This window comes from Martes martes (genome assembly GCF_963455335.1).
Source record: "Martes martes genome assembly, chromosome: 15".
Classification (NCBI taxonomy): Eukaryota; Metazoa; Chordata; class Mammalia; order Carnivora; family Mustelidae; genus Martes; species Martes martes.
The window spans coordinates 60,375,996-60,403,131 of record NC_137903.1 but is presented as its reverse complement, the minus strand read 5'-3'; the positions used below and the strand labels follow the sequence as shown (position 1 = coordinate 60,403,131).

The 27,136-nt window shown below is 40.6% G+C and overlaps 1 protein-coding gene across 2 annotated transcripts in view; it reads right to left on the bottom strand.

The window, feature by feature from the left end:
- AKT3 (AKT serine/threonine kinase 3) overlaps positions 1-27,136 on the bottom strand; it is a 291,626-nt gene that overhangs the window by 79,369 nt on the left and 185,121 nt on the right. For both annotated transcript variants that reach the window (XM_080824940.1, XM_080824939.1), the window contains exons 6-7: positions 17,354-17,419; positions 15,951-16,019 (exon numbers count right to left, since the gene is read on the bottom strand). In XM_080824940.1, coding sequence (XP_080681066.1) covers positions 15,951-16,019; positions 17,354-17,419 — 135 coding nt within the window. The remainder of the gene's footprint in view (positions 1-15,950; positions 16,020-17,353; positions 17,420-27,136) is intronic.

The following is a 27,136-nucleotide window of genomic DNA, read 5'->3' as shown; positions in this document are numbered from 1 at the left end:
AAATTAGCGTGTATCTACATAATTAATCACCAGACAATGAGTATTTTATAACACTGAATAAAATGGAAACTGTGTACAGTATAAAAACAGGAAAATATATTAACAGGGTAATAGCAATTATTGCTAGATGGTGAGATTTAGAGTGGTTTTCATCTTCTGTTTTATACCTTGAAAATTACTTGTAATTATTTAATATTAATTCCCCCAAACACTAAGATTTCCTTAAATACAAAGACCATCTGTCTTATTCACATCGTAGACCAAATACACAGCACAGTAACTAGCCTGTAGCAACAAGCAGTCAATAAATTTTTCAACTGAATTGAAATAACTTTTTGGCTTTTTGATATTCTGCAATGAATGTGCAGTTGTTACATTTATAATAGGAGAAAACCTTACAAAGCTGTCACATACGTGTACTGTTAACCCTTGTGACAAATTTAATGCTCTATTAATTTGGTTTTCTTGGCAGAGGCACAGGGAAAAGAGAAAGACTACACAAGTACCTAGAACTTGGCATCCTCAACACCAGACCTCGTATTCCGTGTTACGTGCTTTTTAAGTATGTCAAGGATGAAGGGAAATTCAAAATACTTTTCAAGTATTTATTTATAGGGAAAATAAGGCTTACAGTTTTGAAGATAAAGTATTTTCATTAGAAGCAAAATAAAATCATATAAAATACCTGAATATCATTTTGTTCAAAAACAGTAATGAGTTATTTGCTACTCAAGCAAAAAGCATATGTTTAGAAATTTAAGTTCCTTTAAGGGAAAGACTCCATGTTTTTTGGTTGGTTGTACTTAGTCCTACTGTAGGAAGACACTAGTGTGAATAGATTATCTTAACCTACTAAATAAACAAGTCTGTATTTCATCACAAAACCCATGTTTATTTTGAAAACAGACTGATCTATTTTGAAAAAGTTATATTCTTTATTTTAACTGAAGAGTAATTGACATACAAAGTGCTACTAGTTTCAGGAGTACGTCATAGTGATAGTGACTCGATATTTTTATATATAGTAAAATGGTCCTCACAATAATTCTAGCTATGATCTGTCACCATATGCCATATACGCCCTATGCTGTACATCACATCCCCATGATTTATTGGTTTTATAACAAAGTTTGTATCTTAGTCCTCTTCATCTATTTTTCCTGCCCTCCTCCCTCTGGTAACCAACAGTTTATTTCCTGTATTTATAAATCTATTTCTGTTTTGTTTGTTCACTTGCTTTGTTTTTTAGATTCCACATCGAAGTAGAATCTATAGCATATCTATCTTTCTCTGTCTGAATCATTTCATTTAGCACAATGCACTCCTGATCCATCCATGTTGTTGTGAATGGCAAGAGTTTGTTCTTTTTTATGGCTGAGGACTAATTCCATTGTATATGCAAGTGTTTGTGTAGATATGCATATATATATAAAGTTATAAAAGTAAAAGTAACATATACCCGAAATATGATATAAATGTAATGTAATATATAATATTATATATATATATAAAATATATATAATATATATCACATCTTCTTTATCCATTCATCTATCAGTAGACACTTAGGTTGCTTTCTCAAATATCTTGGCTATTATAAACAATGCTGCAACGAGAGGAGAGACGCGTTTATCTTTTCAAATTAGTGTTTTCATTTTCTCTGAGTAAATATCCAGAAGTGGAATTTGCTCGATCATATGATAGCTCTATTTTTATTTTTTGAGAAACTTCCATACTGTTCCCCATGGTGGCTGCACCAGTTTGAATTCCCAACAACACTGCACAAGGGTTCCCTTTTCTCTACATTGTCGCCAACACTTATGATTTTTTTGTGTTTTTGTGAACAGCCAATCCGATGGGTGTGAAGTGATATTCCATTGTCACTGTGAGTTGCATTTTCTGATGATGAGTCATGTTAAGCACTTTTTCATGTGTCTGATGGCCACTTGCATGTCTTTTTTGGAAAAACATCTATTCGAGTCCTCTGCCCATTTTTTAATGGAGCTGGGTATTTTTATATTAAATTGTATAAGTTTTTAATATATTTTGGATATTAATGCCTGATCGTATGTATTATTTACAAATATCTTCTTCCATTCAGTAAGTTGCCTTTTCATTGATGGTTTTCTTCACTGTGCAAAAGTTTAGTATTTAATCCAAGTAACTTTTTAAAAAAAACAAAAAAATCTGGAAATAAAAAATTTCCTAAGAACTGTCACTGCAATCTAAGATTTTAAACTCATTTTTCTTCTTGTATATACCACTTGTACAACTTTCAGTCATTCCTTGGTAATGGTAGAAAACAAAAAAAGGTTAACTAGAGAGTAACAAGATATGCTCATTTTCTTTTCTTTTTTTTTTTAAAGACTTTATTTATTTATTTGACAGACAGAGATCACAAGTAGGCAGAGAGGCAGGCAGAGAGAGAGGAGGAAGCAGGCTCCCTGCGGAGCAGAGAGCCCAACGTGGGGCTCGATCTCAGGACCCTGAGATCATGACCTGAGCCAAAGGCAGAGGCTTTAACCCACTGAGCCACCCAGGCGCCCCCCAAATATGCTCATTTTCAATGATGACATTTGTTATCACAACATCCACTGAGCTTGAAACCTGAATATTCTGAAGACAACTAATTAGTTAAAGCAACAAGACATGTCTGCACCATGTGTGGATCAACACATCCCCTGGGTTTGTAAAAAGACTTAAGATTAAAAGAATGGCTCTGGGGGCGCCTGGGTGGCTCAGTGGGTTAAAGCCTCTGCCTTCGGCTCAGGTCATGATCTCAGGGTCCTGGGATCGAGCCCCTCATCAGGCTCTCTGCTCCGCAAGGAGCCTCCTTCCTCCTCTCTCCCTGCCTGCCTCTCTGCCTAGTTGTGATTTCTGTCAAATAAATAAAATATAGAAAAAAAAAAGAAAGAAAAATAGTGTTTGCTGTGTAATTGAACAATTGAAAAAAAAAAAAAAAAAAAGAATGGCTCTGGCTCACCCACACAGAAAAGAATCAGTGACAGTGTCTTAGTCTGTTCAGGCTGCTGAACAAACACCCAAGATTGGGGGCGGCTTATACACATTAGAACTTTACTCCTCACAGTTCTGGGAAGTCCAAGATCAAGGCACTGGCAGACCAGGTGTCAGGTGAGAGCTTCCCTCCTAGTTCACCAAAGGCTGTCTTTTTGCTGTATCCCCATGTGGTGGAAGGGCGAGTAAACTCTTTGGGGTCGCTCTTTTAAGGGGACTAATAATCCCTCCCACAAGGGCTCCATCCTCATGACTCATCACCTCCCAAAGACCGGGCCCTCCTGCTACCATCACACTGGGGGTCAGTCTTCAACACACGAGTCTTGTGGTGAGGGGGGCACAAATATTCAGTCTATAGCAACAAATACTACACAACTGGAACAGTATTAAATACATCATGAAATAACCACTTGAATACTTAATTTTATAGGCTCGAATGAAAGTATTCTTACATTTAACAGGCAAGTCTTCATAGGATTATCTCCCAGATGTTTATCCTTTTTACAATCGAAGCTCACAGTCTGCATTTATTTCACACAGAAAAATTAATGCAAAGTAATCAATGTTTGCATTTAGTTTTTAAGTAAGGTTCTTTCAAAAATGATTATGATATAGACTTAAGTATAAAAATGCCATATTTAATAATATAGCTCAATATATATTTCTTGAACTACAAACTAGCCCTTTAGGATACCACAGAAGAACTGACAGAGATCCAAGGTCAGAGGTGCTGGAGGCTGAAACTGTGTTAGCTATAAATTATCAGCTAAATGCCTCAAGCCCTATTTGTCTGCTTCTTGGCCTCTTCCTATAAGTCTGAAAATGTAAAAAGAATTCTAGATCACCAACTAGGTGACTGGTATTTCTCTGAAAGCATAGCCTGTACACGGGCAACTTTTTAAAAAAGTAATGCAAGACAAGTTAAAATTTTCTGGGATTAAAAGTTGCCTATTAGAAATACTTAATGACATGAAAAGACAAAAAATATCTTCCTTTTTAATCATTTTAAATTTCCAATCCATTATTAAAATTAAAATAATTCTTCATTTGGAAAATAAAAACACACTTTTAAAAAGGTAAAATTTCTCAAGGTAATTGTTTTAAAATACTTATATTTATTAGGATATATGTGATATATCTGGACTATATCCAATACCAATACAAGAAAAATAATACACACTGTCATTCTGGAGCATTAAGAACAGTACATTCTAACAACAATCATAAAAGCTACATAATGTTATCTCCATACTACAGATGACTAAATATAATAAGTGATTGTTTAATATAAGTGATTCTTCCCATTACTATCACAACAGGCACTATTGTTTTAAAGATTTATTTATTTGAGAGAGAGAGAGAGAGAGAGAGAGAGTGTGTGTGGGGCTGGGGGAGGATGGGCAGAGGGAGAGAATCCTAAACAGACTCCCCGCTGAGCGCAGAGTCCCAATGGGGCTCCATCCCAGGACCCTGAGATCATGACCTCAGTGGAAACCAAAAGTCGATGCTTAACTGACTGAGCCCCCCAGGCGCCCCACAACAGGCACTATTTTTGTGTACTGCTACTTGTTGGGCACTGTACCAAGTGACTCACGGGCATAATCCACAAAACATCCTTATAAAATAGAATTATTATCTGCATCACAGAAATGGGAAAACTAAGGCTTGAAGATGTTATAAAATTTGCCTAGCATCACATAGCTATTCAGTGGTAAAGCTGAGATTCAAACAGAGGTTGTCCGTCTCCAAGCCTAGCACCTATTTATCATACTAAAACTACAATTTCTATTAATTTGAGGTGATAAACGTATAAAATTATTCCATTAAGAAGAACTGAACATAAGAAATAATAAAAAGAAACAAATAAATAAATAGAAGAAATGTCTTTAATACTCCTTAATAGCATAATATGAACTGTATAAGAGAAAGAACTTATTAGCGTAGACGAAAGTAGGAATGCAACCCATCTTTGGTGAAGGATCAGTGCGCCGGGAGCTGGGAGCTACAAATGGTCTCTCTCTACAGCCTCTGAGCCTGCGGCCGCTTCCCCATACTTTTTGCTACCAAGTCTCAAACTAAGCACTACGTCCTCAAACAGGTAACTCAATTTAGAGTAAGTAGGTTCTCCATTTTTTTTCTCTCTCATACTATAGCATTCTGTTATTTTCTAATATGACTGTTGATTCACCCCAGTGCACCCTAAGACCAGAACCCAATATCACTGCGTAGACATTTCTAAATGATAAATAAATCTTATTTGGAAAACACACATCTTTAAATAGTCCATTGGTCAAAAAAATAGGACATGAGAAATCAGTAAATTTGGGAAAAGAATAGATACAAATGATACCAAAAAATGTGAAAACATATGTAACATTAAAAATATGCTATATTCATCTGTAAATACAACAAAAATTGGTTCCTATAGGGAAGTTTATACATTAAATACTTGTATTAGAAAAGAAAAAAAAGGTTTAAATAAATGCTTTAAGTTTCCACATTATGAAGCAAGGGTAAGAAAAGCAAATTAAACCCAAAGTTGCCAAAAGGAAGGAAATAATAAAGGTAAGAGTGAAAACCAATGAAATAGGCAACTTCAAACTAGGAGAAAAACAATATGAACCTAACACTGAGAATATCCATAAAAATTATTAACCTTTAGGATGAATGATCAGAAATAAAAAGAGAGAAGACACAAATTGCAATAGTAAAAGAGAGATGCTAACCACTGCTCCCTACAGACACTATGCAATAACAAGAGATTATTAACAATATTAAGCAAATACACTTAAAATTTTAAATGAAATGAACAAGTTCTTGGAAACACATAAACTACCAAAGCTTACTCCAGGAAAAAAAAAAGGCATGGTTATATACATATACACATATATATACACACACATATACATACATATGTGTATATATATATATATTTTTTTAATTCATTGTAAAAACCTTCCTACAAAGAAAACTCTTGGTCCAAAAATTTCACTGGTGAGATCTACCAGAAAACAGATGAGGAAACAGTGCTTCTCAACTCATTTCAAGAGGCCAACATTACCCTGAATCCAAACCCAGAGACACTACCTGGGGTAGAGAAGAGGAGGGACCTAAAGAATATTACAAAGAAACAAATATTTAAAATTCTTAATAAAATTTCAGCAAACTAGATTCAGCAACACAGCAAGAGGATAATATCTCATAACCAAGTTGGATTTATTTAAGAAAGGCAAAGTTGGTTTAACATTAAAAAAAATCAAACAACAAAATTCAAGGTATTAGCAGAATAAAGAAGAAACAAAAATGCATGAAATTAGAAAGAAGTAAAACTGTGTCTGTCCTCACATGATATGATCACCTATACAGAGAATCTCAACACATTTACAAAAAAAATTTTTAGCAAGAATGTAAGATTCAAGGGTAATAAGGGTAATAAGTATCAAATGCAACCAACAATTCAAATTTAGAAGACCAATCACTTAACAATAACATCAAAAACATAAAATAGTTCAGGATAAATTCAGCAAAAAATGTTCAAGACCTGTACACTAAAAACTACATAATATTGTTGAAAAAATTAAAGAAAATCTAAATAATCAGAAAGATATACCATGCTCATGGATCAAAACACAATATTGTTAATATGTCAATTCTCTCTAAATTGATCAACAGATTTAAGACAAGCCCAGCTGAAATGTAGGAGATCTTTATGTACAAATCAATAAGCTTATTCTATAACTTATACGGAAATGTTAAGGAAATAAGGTTGTCAAAACAATTTTTTAAAAGAAGAGCAAAAGTAGAAGACCCAAACGCCTAAATTTAACACTTACTCTAAAGTAAGTGTTAAAGACAGTGTGGCATGCATAAGAATGGACAGAAGCAGATTAACACAACAAAAGAAGAGGGTTCAGATATCTACCCACATGTATGTGGTCAACTGATTTTTGACAGAAGTGTCAGGGTAATTTAATGGGAAACAGACTGTATTTTCAACAAATATGCTGGAACAATTAGACATCCAAAAGCAAAAAAAAAAAAAAAAAGAAGAAGAAGAAGAATTTTGACTCACATAACACCATATACAAAAATTAACTTGAAATGGATCATAGACCTAAATGTAAGTGCTAAAATTATTCACCGTTTTAGGAGAAAACATGGGAGAAAAATCTGAAACTTGGGTGAGGAAAAGAGGTTTTAAATTAAACACAAAATGCACAAACCATACACACACACAAAACCTGATGAAATGTATTTCATCTACTTTAAAAGAGTTGTCCTTCAAAGGACACTTTTAAGAAAACCTAACAAAAGAAGATATCCAAACAGCAAATCAACACAGAAAGATGCTTAATATCATTAGTTGTTCAGGAAGTTCAAATTAAAACTACGAGATAACACTACACGCCCACCAAAATGGGTAAAGTATAAAGATTAACCATGACAAGTGTGGTGATGACGTTAAATAACATCCTAGAAATGCAAAATGTAATTTGGCAATTTCTTAGGAAGTTGAACATACCAAATGACCCAGAAATTACATTCCTAGATATCTACTAAGATAACTGAAAATGTATGTCCATTCAAAGTTTTGTACTGGAATATTCACAAGTTTTTTTCATAATAGCCTGAACTGAAAAGAACCCAAATGCCTATCTACTAATAATTGTATAAGCCTATTATGATACCACCACGTAATGGAGCAAATCCATAAAAAGAAACAAGCTACTGATATATGCAATAATTTTGATGAGTTTTTAAAGTAATATGCTAAGTAAAAGATGCAGAACACAAATGGCTAGATACTGTGTTTGGAGATTATACTTGGGGGGGATTATACTTTTTAATATTTAGGTATTGTGTTGCAATGCCTTGTGTTTTTTTCTTCAAAGTCTCCAATTGCACATATATTGTGTCTTTGGTTTTCACTCTTTTGATATGCTCACTCTGAGTAATGCATCCTTTGTCTGAGAAGTTAAATTGCCCCAAAAATGTGTTGCTGTGCCATAACCACACAGAGAAGAAGAATCATGGAAAGAGGCAAAGCCTGGCTAGCTCCTGTATTTCCTCACCTGAGATTCTAGATATGAAAATAAGCCTCTTAGACATTGAAGCTAGTCAAGGCTTTGAATTATTACCTTAGATGCATGATATACTGGCTTAATAATTTATCTTCGAAAACTAGCCTTGAACTATTATGAAAGTACACTAAAATACAGTATATACTAAAGTATATACTAAAAATATTCCCAAACGTATTTTGCCTTCAACTTTATGTGCTAAAGTGAATATTATAAAACATCTTTCTTGGCTTGGGAATTTTTGAAAAAGCTTTGGATGAAAGCAATAGAATTCTGATCTAACCTACATAGTATATTAATAACTAAAATAGTTAGCAAAGAAATTAACTTGTCAGACTCCTGACAATAAAGATATTTATAGGCATATAAATTTAGTAAAATTCTCAAAATTATCACTATGAATATAAAATGATACTTTTAATTTAAAAATCACCCAAATCACACCTCCATAAATTAGTAAGTAGAAGTAGAGTGCTGACTGCCGGGACTTCTGCCTCATGTGAATTTAAAATGAGATGATTCTGGTTCACTGAAGACAAAAATGCCAGCCAAATAATGAAAATCTGAAATAAGTATGAGAGGATCTCAAGACTGGCATGCAACTGAAAGTCATATCCAAAAAATAGAGTGAATTTTATCAAAGTAATTAATACAGTATACAATGAGCTAAGTATGGACAAGAATAGTGAATAAATGAAAGTGTTAGTTTCACCTATATCCACACAAAGAGAGTAATGTGAAGAATTTATCAGATGAATAAACATTTCTACCCAGTGATTTTCCTTTATCCCCTAATGGATACCTTAACTTTCAATTTCAGCCTGAAGAGAGGTTTTGAGAGTTCCAGAAAGAAATATGGCTGAGTAAGATGTGGGGGAAGAATCCTAAGTAGAGGCATTCTCGTTTTATTTTTTTATTATATTTTAAGAATTTTATTTTTAAGTAATTTCTACCTTCAATGTGGGGCTTGAACTCGAAACCCCGAGATCAAGAGTTGCACGACCCACCAACTGACCCAGCCAGGCATTCCCCAAGTAGAGGTATTCTAAACCAACCGTCACCATCTTAGTCAGTTTTCACTTTACTTTTCTTTTTTTTTCTCAGAATATTTTTCTCCTTCTAATGAAAACTTGGTAATACCGAAGCCACAAAAAGAGACTTGATTTGGCTATGTTAGCTGCAGTGTCACTGGGCACATTACTAGAGTGCTTTTATAATTTGCTCTCCAGATGCCTAATGACTACTTACCCAAGGTTGCCCTGAATTCACTTTCACAACCTTGAGCTCCAAACCCACTTCTGTAAATTCCAATCTATCGCCAACGTTCATGCCTTGCATCAACCCAAGAAAAAGGAAGAACTCATGCATCTGCTTGGGAACCAGTCTTTGTCAAATCCAATGCACATTTTTCAGTTGTTATCTGGCAGGATTCACTACACTGTGTTCCACTTACTATACTGTACTTAGCTTCGCAGGCTTCTCCTGCCTGACTCCTCCTGCCCAGGACGCTCCTGAGGCTTCTCTCATCACCAACATGCCTAATGCTGGTATCTCCAGGCACCATTCTTGACCACTAATGTTCTAACTCTACATACTTTCTCACTCTGGACATTTCTTCTCTTCTTTGGTTTTAGCACTGCTGATGAGGCCTGTTTGTGTCTCTGACCTAACTCTACCTCCCTGTAAGCCCCCACCAGGTACCTCAAATGTAAGATGATCGTGCCACAACTCATTCCTCATCCTGTTTCCTGATCTTTTGAACAGCCCGGTATCCATGCAATTCCCCCCCAAGCAGCAAACAAGAAACCGTGACATTTTTCTCTTTCCCTTAGTCATTAAATCCTGGAAATACTAGGGGCACCTGGATGACTCAGTTGATTTAAGCGTCTGACTCTTGGTTTTAGCTCAAGTCATGACCTCACGGGCTGTGAGATCAAGCCCCATGGCAGGCTCTGCATTCAGCACGGAGTCTGCTTAGGATTCTCTTTCCCTCTTCCTGTGACTCTCCCCCTGCACCTGCTGTCTTTTCTCTCGAAAATAAATCAATCAATCTCTAAAAATCAATCAATCAATCCTGGAAATTCTGGTACCTAAACATGATTAGAATTTTATTCCTTCTAATATTGCCTCAAATAATGACCCTATCAGTTTATGACTAAATTAGTAAAAACCCAAATGCCGTATCCTCTCAAGTAGTTCCCCAGTTTCCAGTTCTGTGTTCTTCAATCCAAGCTTCATACCGCTACAAAGTATTCCTTCTGAAACATTTTCTTATAGAAATTTTTCCATGATGCTCCACCATCTTCAGTATAAAATCTAAACTGGTTGGGAGAGAAGATCTGTCCTAATATGACGCTACTTGTTCAGACACCCCATACACCGTGTTACATCTGGGCAGGTGGGGGAGAACTGGCAAATTCCTGTGTGTTCTACAGGTTATATTTTCTCCTTCTCATTCTTAGTGATCGAAGGTATAGTTGAAGCCCTAGCTTAGCAACAACGTGAGGAAGAGTTTCATTTCCTACCCCGGCATTCCCCCCCCTTCTCTCTTCCTTCTGGATTGATTCAAGGGCCCATTAATCTGTATCCCATGGCAACCAGCATTATCATAGCAATAATGACACTACAAAGTAGATGCATATTCTCTTGTCTAGAACCCAACCACACAGTCGTCTTTTAAAAGAAAGCACCATGTTTCCCTTATTTCTGTATCTGCTGAGGTCCACTCGCCAGCAGCGGCTCACTCAATATTTCATAGGCAAATGGACTATAATGGAATAGGTTCTAAAGTACATACATAAGTTCTCAGGTATAATCAAAATCATTGCTGAGAACTCCTGAGGAAGGTACTACACTGCAGACCTGACACACTGTCTCAATATGGTCAAGCCCAGCAGTTCCTCCTCCAGCAACGAAACCCTGCGGTTTCTTCAGACGAACACCTGTGGCTACAACGCACTTACTGACACCGATTTAGGAAAACTATTTTTAAGCATCAGAGCTTATATCTCATGAAACTTTGGATGCCAAGTAAAAACTGACATGGCGTGAAAGAGTAGCAGATTTCTTTCTTCTTCTTTTTTTTTTTTTTAAAGATTTTATTTATTTATTTGACAGACAGAGATCACAAGTAGGCAGAGAGGCAGGCAGAGAGAGAGGGGGAAGCAGGCTCCCTACTGAGCAGACAGCCCGATGCGGGGCTCGATCCCAGGACCCTGGGATCATGACCTGAGCCGAAGGCAGAGGCTTTAACCAACTGAGCCACCCAGGCGCCCCTAGCAGATTTATGTCTTATCTTACGATGACTCTGTGAATACACTTATCAAGAAAAATGGCAGAGTCACCATATCCTTCCTATCTCTCTACCTCTATGTTGTCTCTTGCTGACCCCGTTTCTTTTTTTTTTTTTTTTTTAAGATTTAATTTATTTATTTGACACAGAAAGAGACAGCAAGAGAGGGAACACAAGGAGGAGGAATGGGAGAGGAAAGAGCAGGCCTCCCTCTGAGCCGGGAGCCCGATGCAGGGCTTGATCCCAGGACCCTGAGATCATGACCTGAGATGAAGGCAGATGCTTATCGACTGAGCCACCCGGGCGCCCCTTGCTGACCCCATTTCTTGAATTCAAGTAAGCTAGCAGCAGTTATGATGGGATCCCCACTGTACCGACAGGCCTGTAAGCAGGCACTGCTGATTTCTTATACCAATATCTTCTCACAATCCACTTCCATCAAGATGTATTTAGTGCTTTAAACAATACCAGCAAACACAGGGATGGGAACAGGCCCGGCTGCGGGCACACTAAGTTCCGTGCAGTCAGGCGGAAAGACATCCACATATTCACAAAAAAGTGTGAAGGCCAGAAGCAAAACATCTCAACTGCTGTATTTCTATCTCATGATAAAATATCCCAAAACATAGGTGAAAAGGATGCTGTTGCTAATTAGAAATCAAGACAACAAGTGTGATTTAAGTAAAAACTGGGCTAGTTATAATTACTTCAATAGGCACACGAAAGAAGCCTACCTCAGGGCACAGGTTGGGTATAAAGAGACTTGAAGATGCTGCCCTCTGGATGAGCTCTGTTTACCCGAGCTCCCTTCCTTTCTTTCTTTAAAAATATCTTACTTATTTATTTGAGAGAGAGAGAGTAGCAGAGGGAGGAGGATAAGGAGATCTGCACTGAATGCTGAGCCTGACACAGGGCTTAATCTCACAACCCCGCGCTCATCACCTGAGCCAAAACCAAGAGTGGGAGGCTTAAATGACTGAGCCACCCATGTGCCCCCAGAGCTTTCTTTTCAACAGACCCGTCTCTTAGATGCCACCCAGAGGTTCCCCACGGGGTAACCGTCCCCCCACCCCCACCCTGCACATCGGTGAGTGCCGGTGTGGACTGCCTGGGTGAGTTTATAGCTTCCCTTACTTTACCTCTATTTCAACCTTATTTCCAAACCTAAGTACCATGTTAAGTATTTTTTCTACAGCAATGGAGTTTTCTACATTTCTAGGAAGCATCCCTGGGCAGAATAAATGTCACAGTGAACCTAAAGCAAAACCAAAATTAAGTCAGTCACCCTAAAGATATACTGAACATAGATTTCCTTCGCAGAAGTGATAAATTTAAGAATAGAAATGATCACATCACGTTCCAAAAACTAAATAACTATTCGTATTTATAAAGTGCATTCAAAAGTACATCTAAAATGTATTTAGAAATACCTAGTAACTTTAAAGAGAGAAAAATTGGGAAATTATATATACAGAACTTTCATTTTTCCTAAAATCTTCTAAATATAACCAAAATTTCCTTTAATATATACATACACAGCAATGCAGTAATTACTATCCATGCACTTGAAAATTACACACCACATACAGAATCGGTTCACCTGCCGCAATCCATGAAATAATTTGGTCTTTATCTATAACACGGTCTCGAAACAGAAAGTCCGAAAAAAGAGAGAAATAATGTAGGAGTTTCAGTGCTAAAGAAAACCATCTGGCTAGTCTGAAAATCTGCTTTTTTGTGTAAAATTGTTTCAACAATCATCAGTTAATTAATCCCAGAAGTATGCTAGGTTTAGAATGAGAGTGTGGGTGCAGCAGCCCCCCGGAGGCTCCGAAGCTTCCCCAGTCGCCCCACAAGAGCCCTCTCCCTCCTGTAAAGTCCCGTGGTTCTTCGTCTGTAGTTCTGCTAACGCGGTAATTACCGCCTTACACCCAGTGTGCGCACTGTACCTTGCCTTCCCCACTTGACTGTAAACTTTTTGAGGGTAAGATCTATGTTGATTCAGATTTTATGCCTCACCATACCCACCCGGGTGCCTTGCACAAAGCCTCAAAAAATACATAGCTTATAAATACACTCACAGACACTCCCTCCTGAAAAAAAAAATTCAAGTTTTTTCCCCCAAAATAAACTATGTAGTACATTACTTTCTGTTTTTTCTCCTACTTCTCAGCAGTTTCCAGCTTAAAAATCCCTGTTAATCCATGCTCCCAGAGAGAATTTATTCGTCCAATTCACTTAACCTATTCATTCAAACCACCCAACAAATACTTGCCGCGTTCCTACATTGCCAGGTAGTGTGAAAGGTGCTGGGGTTACACCAGCAAAAAAAGCCCTTAGGAAGCTCAGAGTCTAGTAGGAAAGACATACAGGTCAACAAGTAATTATAAAACAAGGTGATAATTGTTATAACGGATGTAAAGACATGATACTCTGTAAGATTATTTCTTCAATTTAAGAGTGCTTCAAGTTTCTCTTTGTAGTTTCTCATTTTCCTGATATTATGGTCTTCCCTGGTCATCTATCTAACCGACCATCCGTCCCTCAGCCTAATCCTTCCTTCATTTCTTAAATACATAATATATACCTGTGGTACAAAATACAAAAACTGCTCCAGAATGCATCAGCGAGAAAGAAGTCTTCCCTCCTACCTTGTCCCGAGCCACTCGTTTATCTTCCCAGCCCAGGGCACAACCACAGAGGCGGTCAACGCACACGCCGAGACACGGATCCCGGGCACGTGGTCCTACTGTTAACCTTGACAAGGGAAGCGCGCTTCCGCCTCTCCACCTTGTTTCTTTCACTTCACAGAAATTTTCTCTATCAGCCCACGTGGGCCGCCTTCCTTCTTTTTAATGGATATCAAGTATTCCGTGGCATGGATCCCACACAGTTTATTTAAGCAGTCTCCTTAGCAAATGCTCATCTGAGGCTCTGCAAATGCTGCCGTGAACGTGTTTATCCGTGTATCACCCTGTGGTGTATCTTTGAATATGTCTATAGGATATATTCCTGGAAGTGAAACTGGGCTCGAGAATACGAGCGCTTTTTGCTTTGATAGATGCTAACATAGAGGATTCACTGGTTTAATTTCCCACAAAACAGGAAATACCCACCTTCATAACGTAAATTATTAACCTTTATAGAAATGGCTCACAAATCTGTACCCAGAATTCTGACCCCTTACTTATTTTCTGCGGGATCTCTGTGGTATTTCCACGATCTTGCGACATACACACTTCCTTGGACCTTAGGAAAACCCTTTTTGAAACCAAATTTACAGCCTTACCCTCAACACATTCTCTGTAAGTTTACTCAGTTAGTTCTCCCTGATTCCAACTCAAAGCCACTTTCGACCCTTCACCCATACTCGATTTCCTGGTCATTAGGGCGGACCGGTCCTGTGCAATTCCACAAAGTTCATTGTCTTTGTACTTTTTCAGACCACCTCGGAGCGCAGTGCCTGGGCTATTCTCATCCAGCCACTTGGGTTCTCCTTGCCTTGTGCTCACCTGGTGCTTCTGCTCACGCGATCCCCTCTGCCTAGAGAGTCTCCAGCTGAAACCCCAGAAGCCCGGAACATCCACCCTTAATGCTGGATCACCCAGAGAGCATTTTCCTTTTTTTTCCCATAAAGCATTTTCTAATATGAACGGATGAGCACTTAGGTCTTTCACTGTGTGTTCTAATTTATAAGGTAAATTACAAACGTCTTCATAGAAAGGATGACATCTTAGCACCTTCTGGCAAGCCCACACTCACTGCCTTGGCCTTCCAAATGTGATTACCTAATGAATGGATGAATGCTTGCAATGAAGTCATTCCTACAAGTCAGAGAATTCTATACAAGAACATATTCTGTAGAGGATATTTACTCCATTTACTTTGGAAAATATTTTCAGGTCTGTGAAATAAAATCCCCTATTTAATAATTAAATTTATTTCAGAAAACCCACAGTGTAAAATATTTCCAATTAACTATCCCAGTAAATACAAATTTCCCTCACATTGATACAAAACAGGGAGGACAAAGGACGGGGAACAAAGGAATAGGACGCTGATTGCATTTCTCTTCAAAACTACAAGATCCTTTCAAGTCTCCAAATGCAGTCAAGGTCATCTAACTCCCAGGTAAAAGAAGGGGGAGCTCTGCCACGATGGTCCACAGACTATGGCTCAAGTGAGTCGAAGGTGGGCTAAATAATCTCTTACCAGTTTCACAAATACTTGGAAAGGACTTTGCAAAGCATCAGAAATCCTCTATTTCCAGCTTTCAAAAGTAAATCGTACGATTTCCATTAAGCATATTTGTGCTAAAACATTTTACATTAAAAAAATACAGAGAGAAGAAAATAGGATTACGCTTTGCAATATGTAAAGGCAGTCGTGAAAAACAGAAGCGGCCATTAGAAATGATTCAGCTCCCATCTGCCCAGGAGCCACACAAGTTCTTGCCAGGAAGTAGAAACCCGTTACATTATCACTTATATTTTCAGTAATTAAGAAAAATGATGACAATACTACCATGCATATGCAAGTGCTGGGTTTACTTCTTGACTCACCTCTCCCCCATTTACATATTCCATCACAAAACACAAACGGTCTTTTGTCTGGAAGGAATATTTCAAGGACTTGAAATGAAAAAGAAAAAATGTTACATTATGATCCAGTATTCTTACAACAATACCAAAATAGAATACTTAGAAACAGTACGCTTGAGGGATGGAATGAATTGTTCTTGTCCTGAAGAGTCTACTTACTCCTTAAGAGAGCTGAAGCGTTTTGAAGGACATAAAACAAATTTTGTTTAGATCAGCACTGGCTACTGTTAGGGGAAAGGTTAAAATTAAAATTTTAAGTAAAAATGCACTTAGTAATTGTGATGAGCACGTCTCAGTCTATTGTGCTGTCTCTCTGAAACAGTATTAGTCCCTGAAATTCCCAGCTGCATGACCTTCACGTGGGGAAGTCTCAGGAACACAGCTCGAGCACTTACGCTCAGGCTTCTGATAGAGCTTCAACGCTGTGTTTTGCATACCAGGTAAGTGCATAACATGCCTGAATTCAACAGAGTTGGTTCATATAATTGCGTAAGTTAACGACATCAGAACTTTGGGGTTAACATGCTATACTAGACAATATAAACACAGCAGCGTAACAAAATCAGTCTGGGGATTGGATCATGCCTCTGGAAACATTCCTATTTTACATAATCCTAAATCTTTAAAAGGTTCCCCCTTTGAAAAGTCTACCTGTGACTACTTTTTTCTCTTTCTTTTCTACCTGTTATTTTAAATCTTAATACACTTCATTAGAACCAGGAAGAAATTATGTCTCTACTACAAGCGACCTAAGTACAAGACTACAAAAATCAGTTTCTTTCAAAACAAGTAATATGCATGTAAATCAAGAAAACATATCATGACTTATCCTACCTTTAATTTAATGTATTCAGTATTCCTGGGTCTCTTAAAGTACTCTATACTTACGGGAAGTCTCAATTTCTATAAAAAATTTTCAGTCAAGATTTTCTGCCTTTCATATCTGGAGACAAGCAAGGCTGCCTGATCATTTAAATATTTATCAGAAGCCAATAAACAAAGGAAACACAAAACCCTCACATTTAATACTAAGAACTTCTTGTAAGTCTACCATTTTCTCAGTGGTCTCCACATATTTGCTCTACGGTTTTTTGTTTTTGTTTTTGAAGGCAGTGAAATTCATGAGGGAAAAAATAAGTCTCAAAAAAAGGAATGGATGTTTACGAGCACGGAAGACAAAGCCATACGTATTGTAAACTTAGACCGTACACTACAATAATGTCAAAGAAATCAGACTTACAGTCATTCCACAAAGAAAATGGTATGCCTAAATAAATGTTATTTTTCATGGCTTAGTTGTTGCAATAAAATACCCTTTAAGTTTAAAACGTTATGATTATCACATCTGCCCTTTAGTCACTTACTGTTAAAAAGGGATGTCTAGTGTTCTTTAATACTCTGCTTTCAGTTAGAGTATGTGCCACTTCGTCCTACAAAAGAAAAAGGCAAACCTTTAATATATGTACTAAGCACTAGTAATATCCAATTTTCACTATTTCTCTAAGACCAGAAGAGTTTAAACCCAGAGACAGAAAAAGATGTGAAGAGACAATGACGTGTTTCCTTTATTGCTATGCTATTCCTCCTAAACTCCTTCAAAAAAAGATCAAATAAATCATTTAAATCAGATGGTTGTAAGATATAATAAACTTGTACACATTCAGTCTTATTTAATCAGATTATATTGCTAATGATACAAAAATCACCAAAAAGTTACCAGGGACACAGATGATTCAACAGTTAACTTCTCCCCTTGAAGGCAATGCCTTAGTGGCTAATACTTAGGCATGGAATAGTTAATATTTCCATGTTTGTAATATATCTTACTCAGGAGGATATAAAGGATGCATATTTCAGTAAAGACCATAGAATTTGTAAGTCTCCTACTTAAGAGAAAAATCAGTTCCTGAAAATAGGAACACAGAATATATACATAAGATTTAATTGTCAACTGTACATTTTAGAAATAGAAACAGAAAATAAAAATTATATCTTTTTGCTTGTGGCTTTTTAACGTGCCTCTTTAAAAAAAAAAAAAGAGAAAAGTCACAACCTACTTTAGGTGAAAATTTTAAAAATCTGGGTGTATCTCAAACCAAAAATAAGTGTATTTCCCCAATCTTGTACATAAATCTCATCTTGACATCAAAAATGAACTAGGAGATATTTTCTTCAACATATGGAGAACGGGAAAAATGTTTCTTATTTCAAAAATAACACCATCTTCAAGAAGAAAGGAAAGGAAGACACCGCTGAAACTAACGCAGCATCTCTGGTGTTTGCCTCTAACAGGATCTTAAACGAAGCTCTTGCTGGATTAATGTCTCCACACTGTCAGCAAATCACAATTAGATTGTAAGTAAGATGTGGAGAGCAAAACACTGGGTCACTGCATTATATTTATCATCTGACCTCAGTCAGACCTCGAAGATAAATGAGAAACAGATTGATCAAAGATGCTAAGCCCCGAAGCCATTCCAAGAGGGCAGGACCAGCCACGTCTGAACGAGGCAAGTGAAATTAACAACACAATGTCTAAAACTGGTAGTGAAACAAAGCGTGGGTATGAAACCACGCCCAAATTATCTATTTAATAAGAATCAGGCTTAAGCACTCAAACGATTCGAAAGCCTGTCACATCATACTATAGTTTCTAAACGAATCAGAAAAAGAGCACATGTCTTAGTGCAAACCAAATCACAAACAGAAATGACAGCGTAACTTACTGATTTCCGTACTCACAGTGCCTAGCGTGATGAGCAGCTCACAGTAGAGACTTAGTAAATGTTTGCTGAACTGAACTCTTGCTTATCATACGAATCAATTCCAGATGTCAGGGGCGTGGGACTTCATTAATTCAAACACTCATCCCTTCCACAAATACGCACCAAACCTATTCTGGGCTTGCTCTACACACTGCAAACACAGCCCCAAACAACAAAGACAAGGGTCCCTGCCCTCGGGGAACTTTGTGTCTCCCCACACAGATGGGAAAAAGCAGAGGCCCTCCCGCAGTTCAGGGGATCATGTGATGCACATGAACTCATCAGGAAGCATGATGCAGGCTACTCTGTGACAAACACAACCAAATCCAACCATTAAAAACCAAAACCCTTGATGTGCCCTCAACTGAAGGCTGCTGACAGTGCAGGTATGAAGTGTTTTAAAAAAATACCACGATCCCTCTGCTCATGGAGTCACCAGCTAGTGCAGAAGACAGAACGGATGGGTAAATTACCAACTTAGTAAGTAATTACTAATGCTGATGAGCGGCAGGAAGACAAGGGTGGGTACCCACTAGCCTCCGCGGGTAATGAAGAAAAACTAACATTACTGGAGAAGTATACGGTGGGTGCTGTGGTGATGGGAAAGGCCGGGGTGACATAGTCTGACTTCTATTTTTAGAAGTTTACTCAGGCTCCTCTGAGTAGCAGGACAGCAGAAGTAGCAAGGATCAAGCAGGAGACAACAAGGAGTCCGAGAGAGAAATGAGGATGGCTCAGAGGACCGTGGTAGCAGCAGGAGCAGGAGAAAAGGGGGCTGTCTTGAGATCTTTTCGAGATACAAAGTTAACAGTCATATCATATCCAAAGGTTACCTGCCTCCAACATGAGGGTGTCTCAAAAGAAACATCTCTTCGCAAGCAGTAGGAAGGAGAGTCACAGAAGAGCCACCATTTCTGCAGCTTGTGCTCGCAGACGCTAAGCCACTGGAAGCCAGATGTGAAACCCATTTGAAACCAGAAAAGATATTCTAGTGCTTCAGAAAGTATTTCCAGAGGGTGGTTCATGCTGCGTTTTGAATTTTTTTATTTTTTAAAGATTTTATTTATTTATTTGACAGAGAGAGAGAGAGAACAAGCAGGGGGAATGTCAGGCAGAGAAGCAGGCTCCTGGCTGAGCAGAGAGCCAGACAAGGGGCTCGATCCCACAACCCTGGGATCATGACCCGAGCTGAAGGCAGATGCTCAACCAACTGAGCCACCCAGGTGCCCCCTTTTTTTATTCATAAAGATTTATTTACTTCTTTATTTGAGTCAGAGAGAGAGACTGTGAGTAGGGAGAAGAGTGGAGGGAGAGGGAGACAAGCAGACTCCCCGCTGAGCGCAGAGCCCAAAGCGAGGCTCACTCCCACGACCCTGAAATCAGGATCTGAGCTAAAAGCAAGAGTCCGACGCTCAATCAAAGGAGCCACCCAGGCACCCCCATTCTATTTTTTAAAATAGTCCCACCACATACAATAGTTATTTTCCTAAACCACTTCGTAAGTTTCAGGAGTGAAGATTAGTCTCCGCCCTGAGTTCTGCAATCTGCCTAACCACAGGGAAGGAGCCAAGGCAAGATGTATGGAAACAAATGCTAAAATAGTATTTCTTTATTGTAAGAATGGGAACGGAATTAATACTGTGTATGTATCTTTCAAATATTAAAATGCATTTTCTACCATATTTTACATATGATCAGATTAGAATTCTTCCCCCTTAATGCAGATTTAATGGGACTGTACTTCACATACTAATTAGTTTCTGCAATGAAGATAAGGTATGCACAAGCTAAAAAGTAAACACAGATGCCAATAATTTTTAATTACAGTTAAAAGCAACATGTCAAAACAAAAATTTAAAAATAACAGCGATAAAACTTAGTGGCTAAAACAATGTGATGCTTTTTAAAAAATCCACTCGTCGATGAGGACTACAAATGAGGAGGGCTAAAAATGCTTGGGTGTGCAATACGAGTGGAACGTCTTCCTGACAAAGCTTCTGAAATTCAGTTTCATGTATATTCATCCACGGCAAAATACTAACTAATGAATTTTTAAATCTAGTTTCTCTCCTAGGAATGGGATTTTATTTCTTGAGGCTACGAGGCGGAGAAGTGTCCTCCTCACATTTATTTTCCCCATCTTCTCCAATTAATCACTCCCTTCTACTACACGTGGTCTAAAATTCTGCCTTCATTTGCCGCCCCCATCCCTGTACTGTCGAGCGGTCGGTGGGTATTTCGTGGGTGGTGAGGGGCAGGACACGGCAGGGAAGTGGAGGAAGTGATCTCTAACCCACTATCAGGGACAACAAGGGTTTCATGTCCTTTAATCCCTATAGCAACTCAACAAGGAAGGCTTTACTATTCCCATTTTGCATGAAGAAACTGAGGCTCCCAGAAATTAACCTGCTCAAGCCGCAGGTGAAATGGGCGGTACTGATGCCCCGTCTAAGGCCCACGTTAAGGTCGGTTCGGCTCCACACCACCGCGCCCCATTCAAAGGCTCAGTATCCCCCTACTTGGGCACTTTCCACTCTGCAAAGTGCGAAGCACTTCCCTCCTCTGTCAGAGCAATAACAAAGCCCCAGGAGAGGAGAGGGCGAGGGCACAGAACAGCGCGAACAGGGCAGAGCGGGCTGTGGCCCAGCTCACTTACTCTCAATTAATCCACAGCGTCCCGGGGATGGTTAGGTTCCTCTGTCTTGATGCCACAGGTTAGCAATGTATACACTTTTTTACCCCACAGGAAAACATCATACTTTTCATGCTCTAAATCTGGGCTCCTAACTTCCCCTTTTTGAGCACATAGGCACTGCCCAGATCAGCCCTGTCCTGCTCTCCCACTCTCTGGGCACCGGACTGGCTTCACACTGTGCCCTGACTGCTACTTTTCTTCTCCTTCTCAACCATTTTTTCACCTTGATGCAGAAAATGAAAGCACAGTCGTTCACTGCTGCCTATGAACACCGCATCACCTTTCTCAAGCGCTGTCATTTCATACTCTGTTCTGGATCCTCCAGTTCTAAGCAGTGCTTGGAAGGAGGGCTGCGTGGGCTCCTTTGACTTTGATCACGATGCAGTTACTTTGGAACCTAGTCTTTCCTAAACCGTAGACTATGTTGTTGGTTTATCCTGCCCTTCACTGCACTGCCTTCTTTCCTTCTGCCCCTTCCAAGTCCCGACACTGGAATGAATCTGTCTCTACCTTCTCACCACGTCTGAAGGGCAAAGAAGTCACATGAACACTGACTGGGCCCATAACAGTTCCCTCTCCAACCTCAGCTCAGTCTTCGAGGCTTTTTTCCCCTCTCTACTGAGGTCACTCTCCCAGTCCTCATTATGGCTGTCCTCGAACATTCCAGGCTTCCTCCATGCCTGGGACATGTGCTACCTTACACCTGCCAAGCTACTGAGCTGGGACCGGGGCCCAGGTCTGTCAGTTTCAAGTCCAGGAGCCTCTCATGAAGTTTCTCTCTTTATCTCAACGTCGCTCCTACATCCTTTCAAAATGTCATCTACTTCCTTCGTGGAAAAGAAGTCATGAGTGATATTTGACACATTTGATGACACTCTTCTCCTGAAGACTTCTTCTCTTGGTTTCTAGAACATCAGAATCTCTTACTCCCCTCCTCATCAGTAGTTCCATTTTCTCAATTTTCTCCTGGTTTCTTATGTCTGAACCCTTATTCTAGGAGTGTCCCCAGGACTCAGTCCTCAGACCTCTTGTCCTCACGATGGCTCCAAATAGCCTCTCTGGTGACAGACTTCCAAACAGGTCCCTCAGCTCCAGAAACACCTACTTGACATGGATGTCTAGCAGGTGACTTAAACTTGGATGTGTAACAGAAACACCATATTTGGCATGTCCAAAACCTAGTTTCTAGGGGCACCTGAGTGGCTCGGTTGGTTAATTGCCTGCCTTCAGCTCAGGTCATGATCCTGGGGTCATGAGTTCAAGCCCCACGTCGAAAGCAGGGAGCCGGCTTCTCCGTCTCCCCTCTTCTCCTCACATTCTCAATCTCTCTCTCTCTTTCCCTCTCAAAATAAATAAATAAAATCTTAAAAAAAACAACAAAAAAACCTAGTTTCTAATCTTCCATCAAAAAGCTTGTTTCTCCCACAAAAAAAAAAAAGGGGGGGACAAAAATCCCCACTGCAGATAATGGCAACACCATCCTTGCCATCACTCAGGCTATAGACCAGGCAGTGATCCTCAACCCCTTTCTTTCACGCCCTACATTCATTCTGTCAGGAATCCTGTTGGCTCAGCATTAACGTACAACCAGGACCTGACTGAGTCTTTCCACCTCCACTGCTGCCACCCTGACTTAAGCCACGATCATCCATGATCTGGATTATTGCCATCAACTCCTAAGAAGCTCCCTGCTTCCTCCCCATGCCCTGTTCTCAACAGTGCAGCCGAAGAGATGCTCTTCAAATGAAAACCAGATGATGTTGTTACACGGCTTAAAAATTTCCCATGGCTTCCCACATCATCTAGAGTAAAAACTAATATTCTTATGACACCTGCAAGTAGCCACACAATCCTCAGCTCTTTTTCCTCCATGCAAGCCATTCCAGACTCCTAGCTGTTCTGACAGTGCGCTCCATTTGCTGCCTGCTCGCGGCCTTTCCAACTGTGACGCCGTCCATCAGCAACATCCTCGTCTCCAAAACACCTCAAGGGCTTGCTTCCTCGTCCCCTTCAAATGTTCACTGAAAGATCACCTTTACGGCGAGGTCTTCTGTGATCTCTCTATTTAAAACTGCAAAACCCACAAACATCACTCCCGCCACTCTTCCTGCATTCCCTGCCCTACTTTATTTTTCTCCATTAGTATGTATTAGCGTCTTACATGCACTGTGACTGATTCATTTATTCTGTGTGTTGCGTATTATCTGTGTCCCGACTAGAGTATAATTTCTGATGGGGGGTGGGGTTGGATCAGGTCAATTCATTCAGTAGTTTTAGTGCCTAGAGCAGGCATCTTACATTAATTAGGCATTCAATTTATATTTATTAAGAGAACGTCTGAATGAAACAAGAAATAGTGACTCTTTAGCATATGTTGCTGAAGAATGACAAGCTTCATAAATTGCAAGACGCAAACCAGAACACAAATGAACTCAGACCCCCAAGAGCACAATGAACAGATGAAGGTATGGCCGATCAAAGCAAATCCACTCACTGTCTGTCTCCCAAGCAAACCACAATCACTGGCACAATGTTTAATACAGACGCTCGAGAGAATCTGGAAGAAGGGACCCCAGCAGCTGGCAGATGATGCTAAGAAGTTCTGGGTAAGGTCTACCAGCAGTAACTGAAGAGACAAGGAGACAGTGACGTCACGGTCAAGCCGAAGCCCTGGGCTGGTCTTTCAGAGGGTCCGTGCGTAGGCGAGGGCTGACGGAGCAGGTGTGGGCTGCTCACACTCTGTGCATTCACAGGAACAGCCGATCCTCGGGACCTGCCCTTGGCCAGCCCCTGCAAATAAACTGAATATTCTGGGTGATAAGGAGTTTTTGTATGCCAGCGACCTGGGGCCACATGGTACCGGTTTGACCGGACAGTCCATACACACAGCTGTAAGGATGGTGAGTGCTGTGCACCTGAGCTGACTCAGGACGGCTAGAATCTGAGCAGCTCGGGAAGTCGAGCCGTGATGCTGAGCTACGTGACTGACCCCCACAAAAATCCCGGACATGAAGGCTTCCAGGAGCTTCCTCGGTTGACAGCACTTGGTACGTGCTGTCCCTCCCCTGTGCTGGGGGGATGAAGCACGGCCATGTGAGACCATGAGGACAGAGCACCTGGAAGCTGGTATCTGGTTTTTCCTCACTGCCCCGTGTGCCTTTCCCTTTGCTGATCTTAACCTATGTCTTTGGGCTCTAATGAACCAGAACCGTAAGTACATCAGCTTCTCTGAATCCTGTGCTCTGAACGGAATACCGGGCCCGAGACTGCTCTTAGGGACCACCGACACAGTTGGCGTCTGCACCGGGAATTACCGGGGTGACGTCAGCAAGACAGAGGGCTAGACGGCTTTGGGAAAGCTTTCAGACTACCACGGACTACCACGAAATCCGCAGAGAGCGATAAAGCAGCAGAAACCCTGGAGAGTTAAACAGATGCGCTCAGCCGCTGAGAAAGTGCAGGAAGCCTCCTGCCACCCCCCACACCCCACTGTCCAGAGCGGCCAGGCACCGAGAGGGATCTGCTCGGTACAGTTTTGCCGCAGGAGGAAAGTGAGAGCGAGAGAACCCCAGCAAGCCCCATCCCCGCCACGTCTGTCTGCAGCCTTGGCTACCACGCGGCCCACAGTCTTTGCAAACACTGAACTCAGCCGACAGAGCTGCCCCCAGTGCGCACGTCTCCTCCCCGGGACTGGAATGGCGTTGCGGTGAGACGTGCCCCCGGGGCCGCAGGTGCTGCTGTGCCCACTCTCGGGACGCCACGGAACTCTGCCGTCCACGGGGCCGAGCTGCAGCGGCTCTGCGCGTCCCCACCCGCTCCCGCGGCCCGAGTCCCGAGTCAGGACTCTGACCTGCCAGACAGGGGTCGCACTGCGGCTGCCGCTGTTCTGCATCCTCCTACGTGCCAAGCTGGGACTCTGACTCGCTCTAACCAGGGCTGCGCTGCTGCTGTGAAGCCCGCCCCGCTCTGTGCCCAGCCCCCAGCTGCAGCTCGAATTTGCCAGGAATGGCGCTGCGCTGATAATGCTCTGGGGCTGAACCGCCCTGAGCCCAAGTTGGGGTTCTGACCCGCGCTCATCAGAGCCACACTGCTGTTGCTCTGCACCCTGCCCTCGGGGGCCCAAGCTGGGGCTCTGACCGAACATAACCGGAATGGCGCTGACTGCTCTGCTCGCTGCTACTGGGTTCTGAGGCCCCACCGCACCCTCATCCTGCCACTGCTGGAGTCCCTGTGGAGGTCCCCAGAAACCCGTGATGGCTCACAGGAAACCCGCCCATCCTTGCATCACAGACACCAGCACCACCGCCCAGAAATACACCCGTGCTCCAGGACCCAGGTGCCATGACAGCTCTCTCTGCATGCACTAGACCCCAGGACAGCAGTTCTGTTGGCACTTACCGCCAGCACATCACACCCGGTACCCAAAAGGAATCCCCTCTCGGGATCCCAGGAGCCCCAGCCACCACCGCTACCCATAGGATCTCTACAGACTTAGCCATAGAAGACCTCCCCAGACTTCACTGATGTTGGTCTCAGCTGACAGGCTGCATGAGGACCACTTCGCTGGACACTCTCAGCAACCAGACATGGGCCACATCCAGCTGGCATGTTACAGTCACCTTCACGAACAAGTCTTTCCCTGAAGAAGCCAGTCTAGCCAGTCCAGAAAGGCTAGAAGAGAGGACCACTCCTTCAAATGCTCAGATAGCAACGTGAAGACATTAGAAACACACAAAAGGGGAGGAAACACGACATCTCTAAAGGTACACCATAACTTTCCAGTAACTGACATCAAAGAAATGGACTTGAGAGTTATCTGACCAACAATTCAAAATAAAGAAGTTCGGCGAGCTTCAAGGAAACAAAGAGAAATAATTCAAAGAAGTCAGAAAGACAATACATGAACAAAACTGGAAGTTCAACAAAGATATAGAAGTTATATAAAAGAACCAAACAGAAATTCTAGAGCTGAAGAATACAAGGAATAAAATGAAAAAAATGCAATAGAGAGTTTCAAATCAGGCTCAATCAAGCAGAAGAAAGAATGTACAAACTTGAAGACAGCCCTCCTGACATTACCCAGTTAGCAGAGAGGGGAAAAAATGAAAAAGAGTGAAAAAACCTATGTGGATGATGGGATATTGCCAAGTGAAACAATGCTCACACATGGGAGTCCCAGCAGAAGAGAGAAAGGAAAGGACAGAAAACTTATTTAAAGAAATAACAGTCGAAAATGTCCCCAAATCTGGGGAGAGATACGGCCACTCAGGTATACAAAACTCAAAGATACCCAAAGAGATTCTACCTAAAGAGATCTTTATTAAGGTACATTTTAATCAAACTCTCAAAAATCAAAGACTAAGAGAATTTTGAAAGCAGCAAGAAAAAAAAAAAAAAAATCCAAGGGAGCCCCAGTAAGGTTGTTAGTGAATTTCTCAGCAGAAACTTTGCAGGCCAGGAGAAAGTAGGAGGATATATTCATAGTGATGAAAGAAAAACAAAAACAAAACCAAAAACTGCCAGCCAGGAAAATTTTGCCCAGCAAAGTGGTCCTTCAAAAATGAAGGAGGGATAAAGACTTTCCCAGAAAAACAAAAACTGAGGGAATTTATCACATCTAGACCTGCCTTACATGAAATGGTAAGTGAAGTTCTTCAAGCTGAAATGAGAGATGCTAATTAGTAACA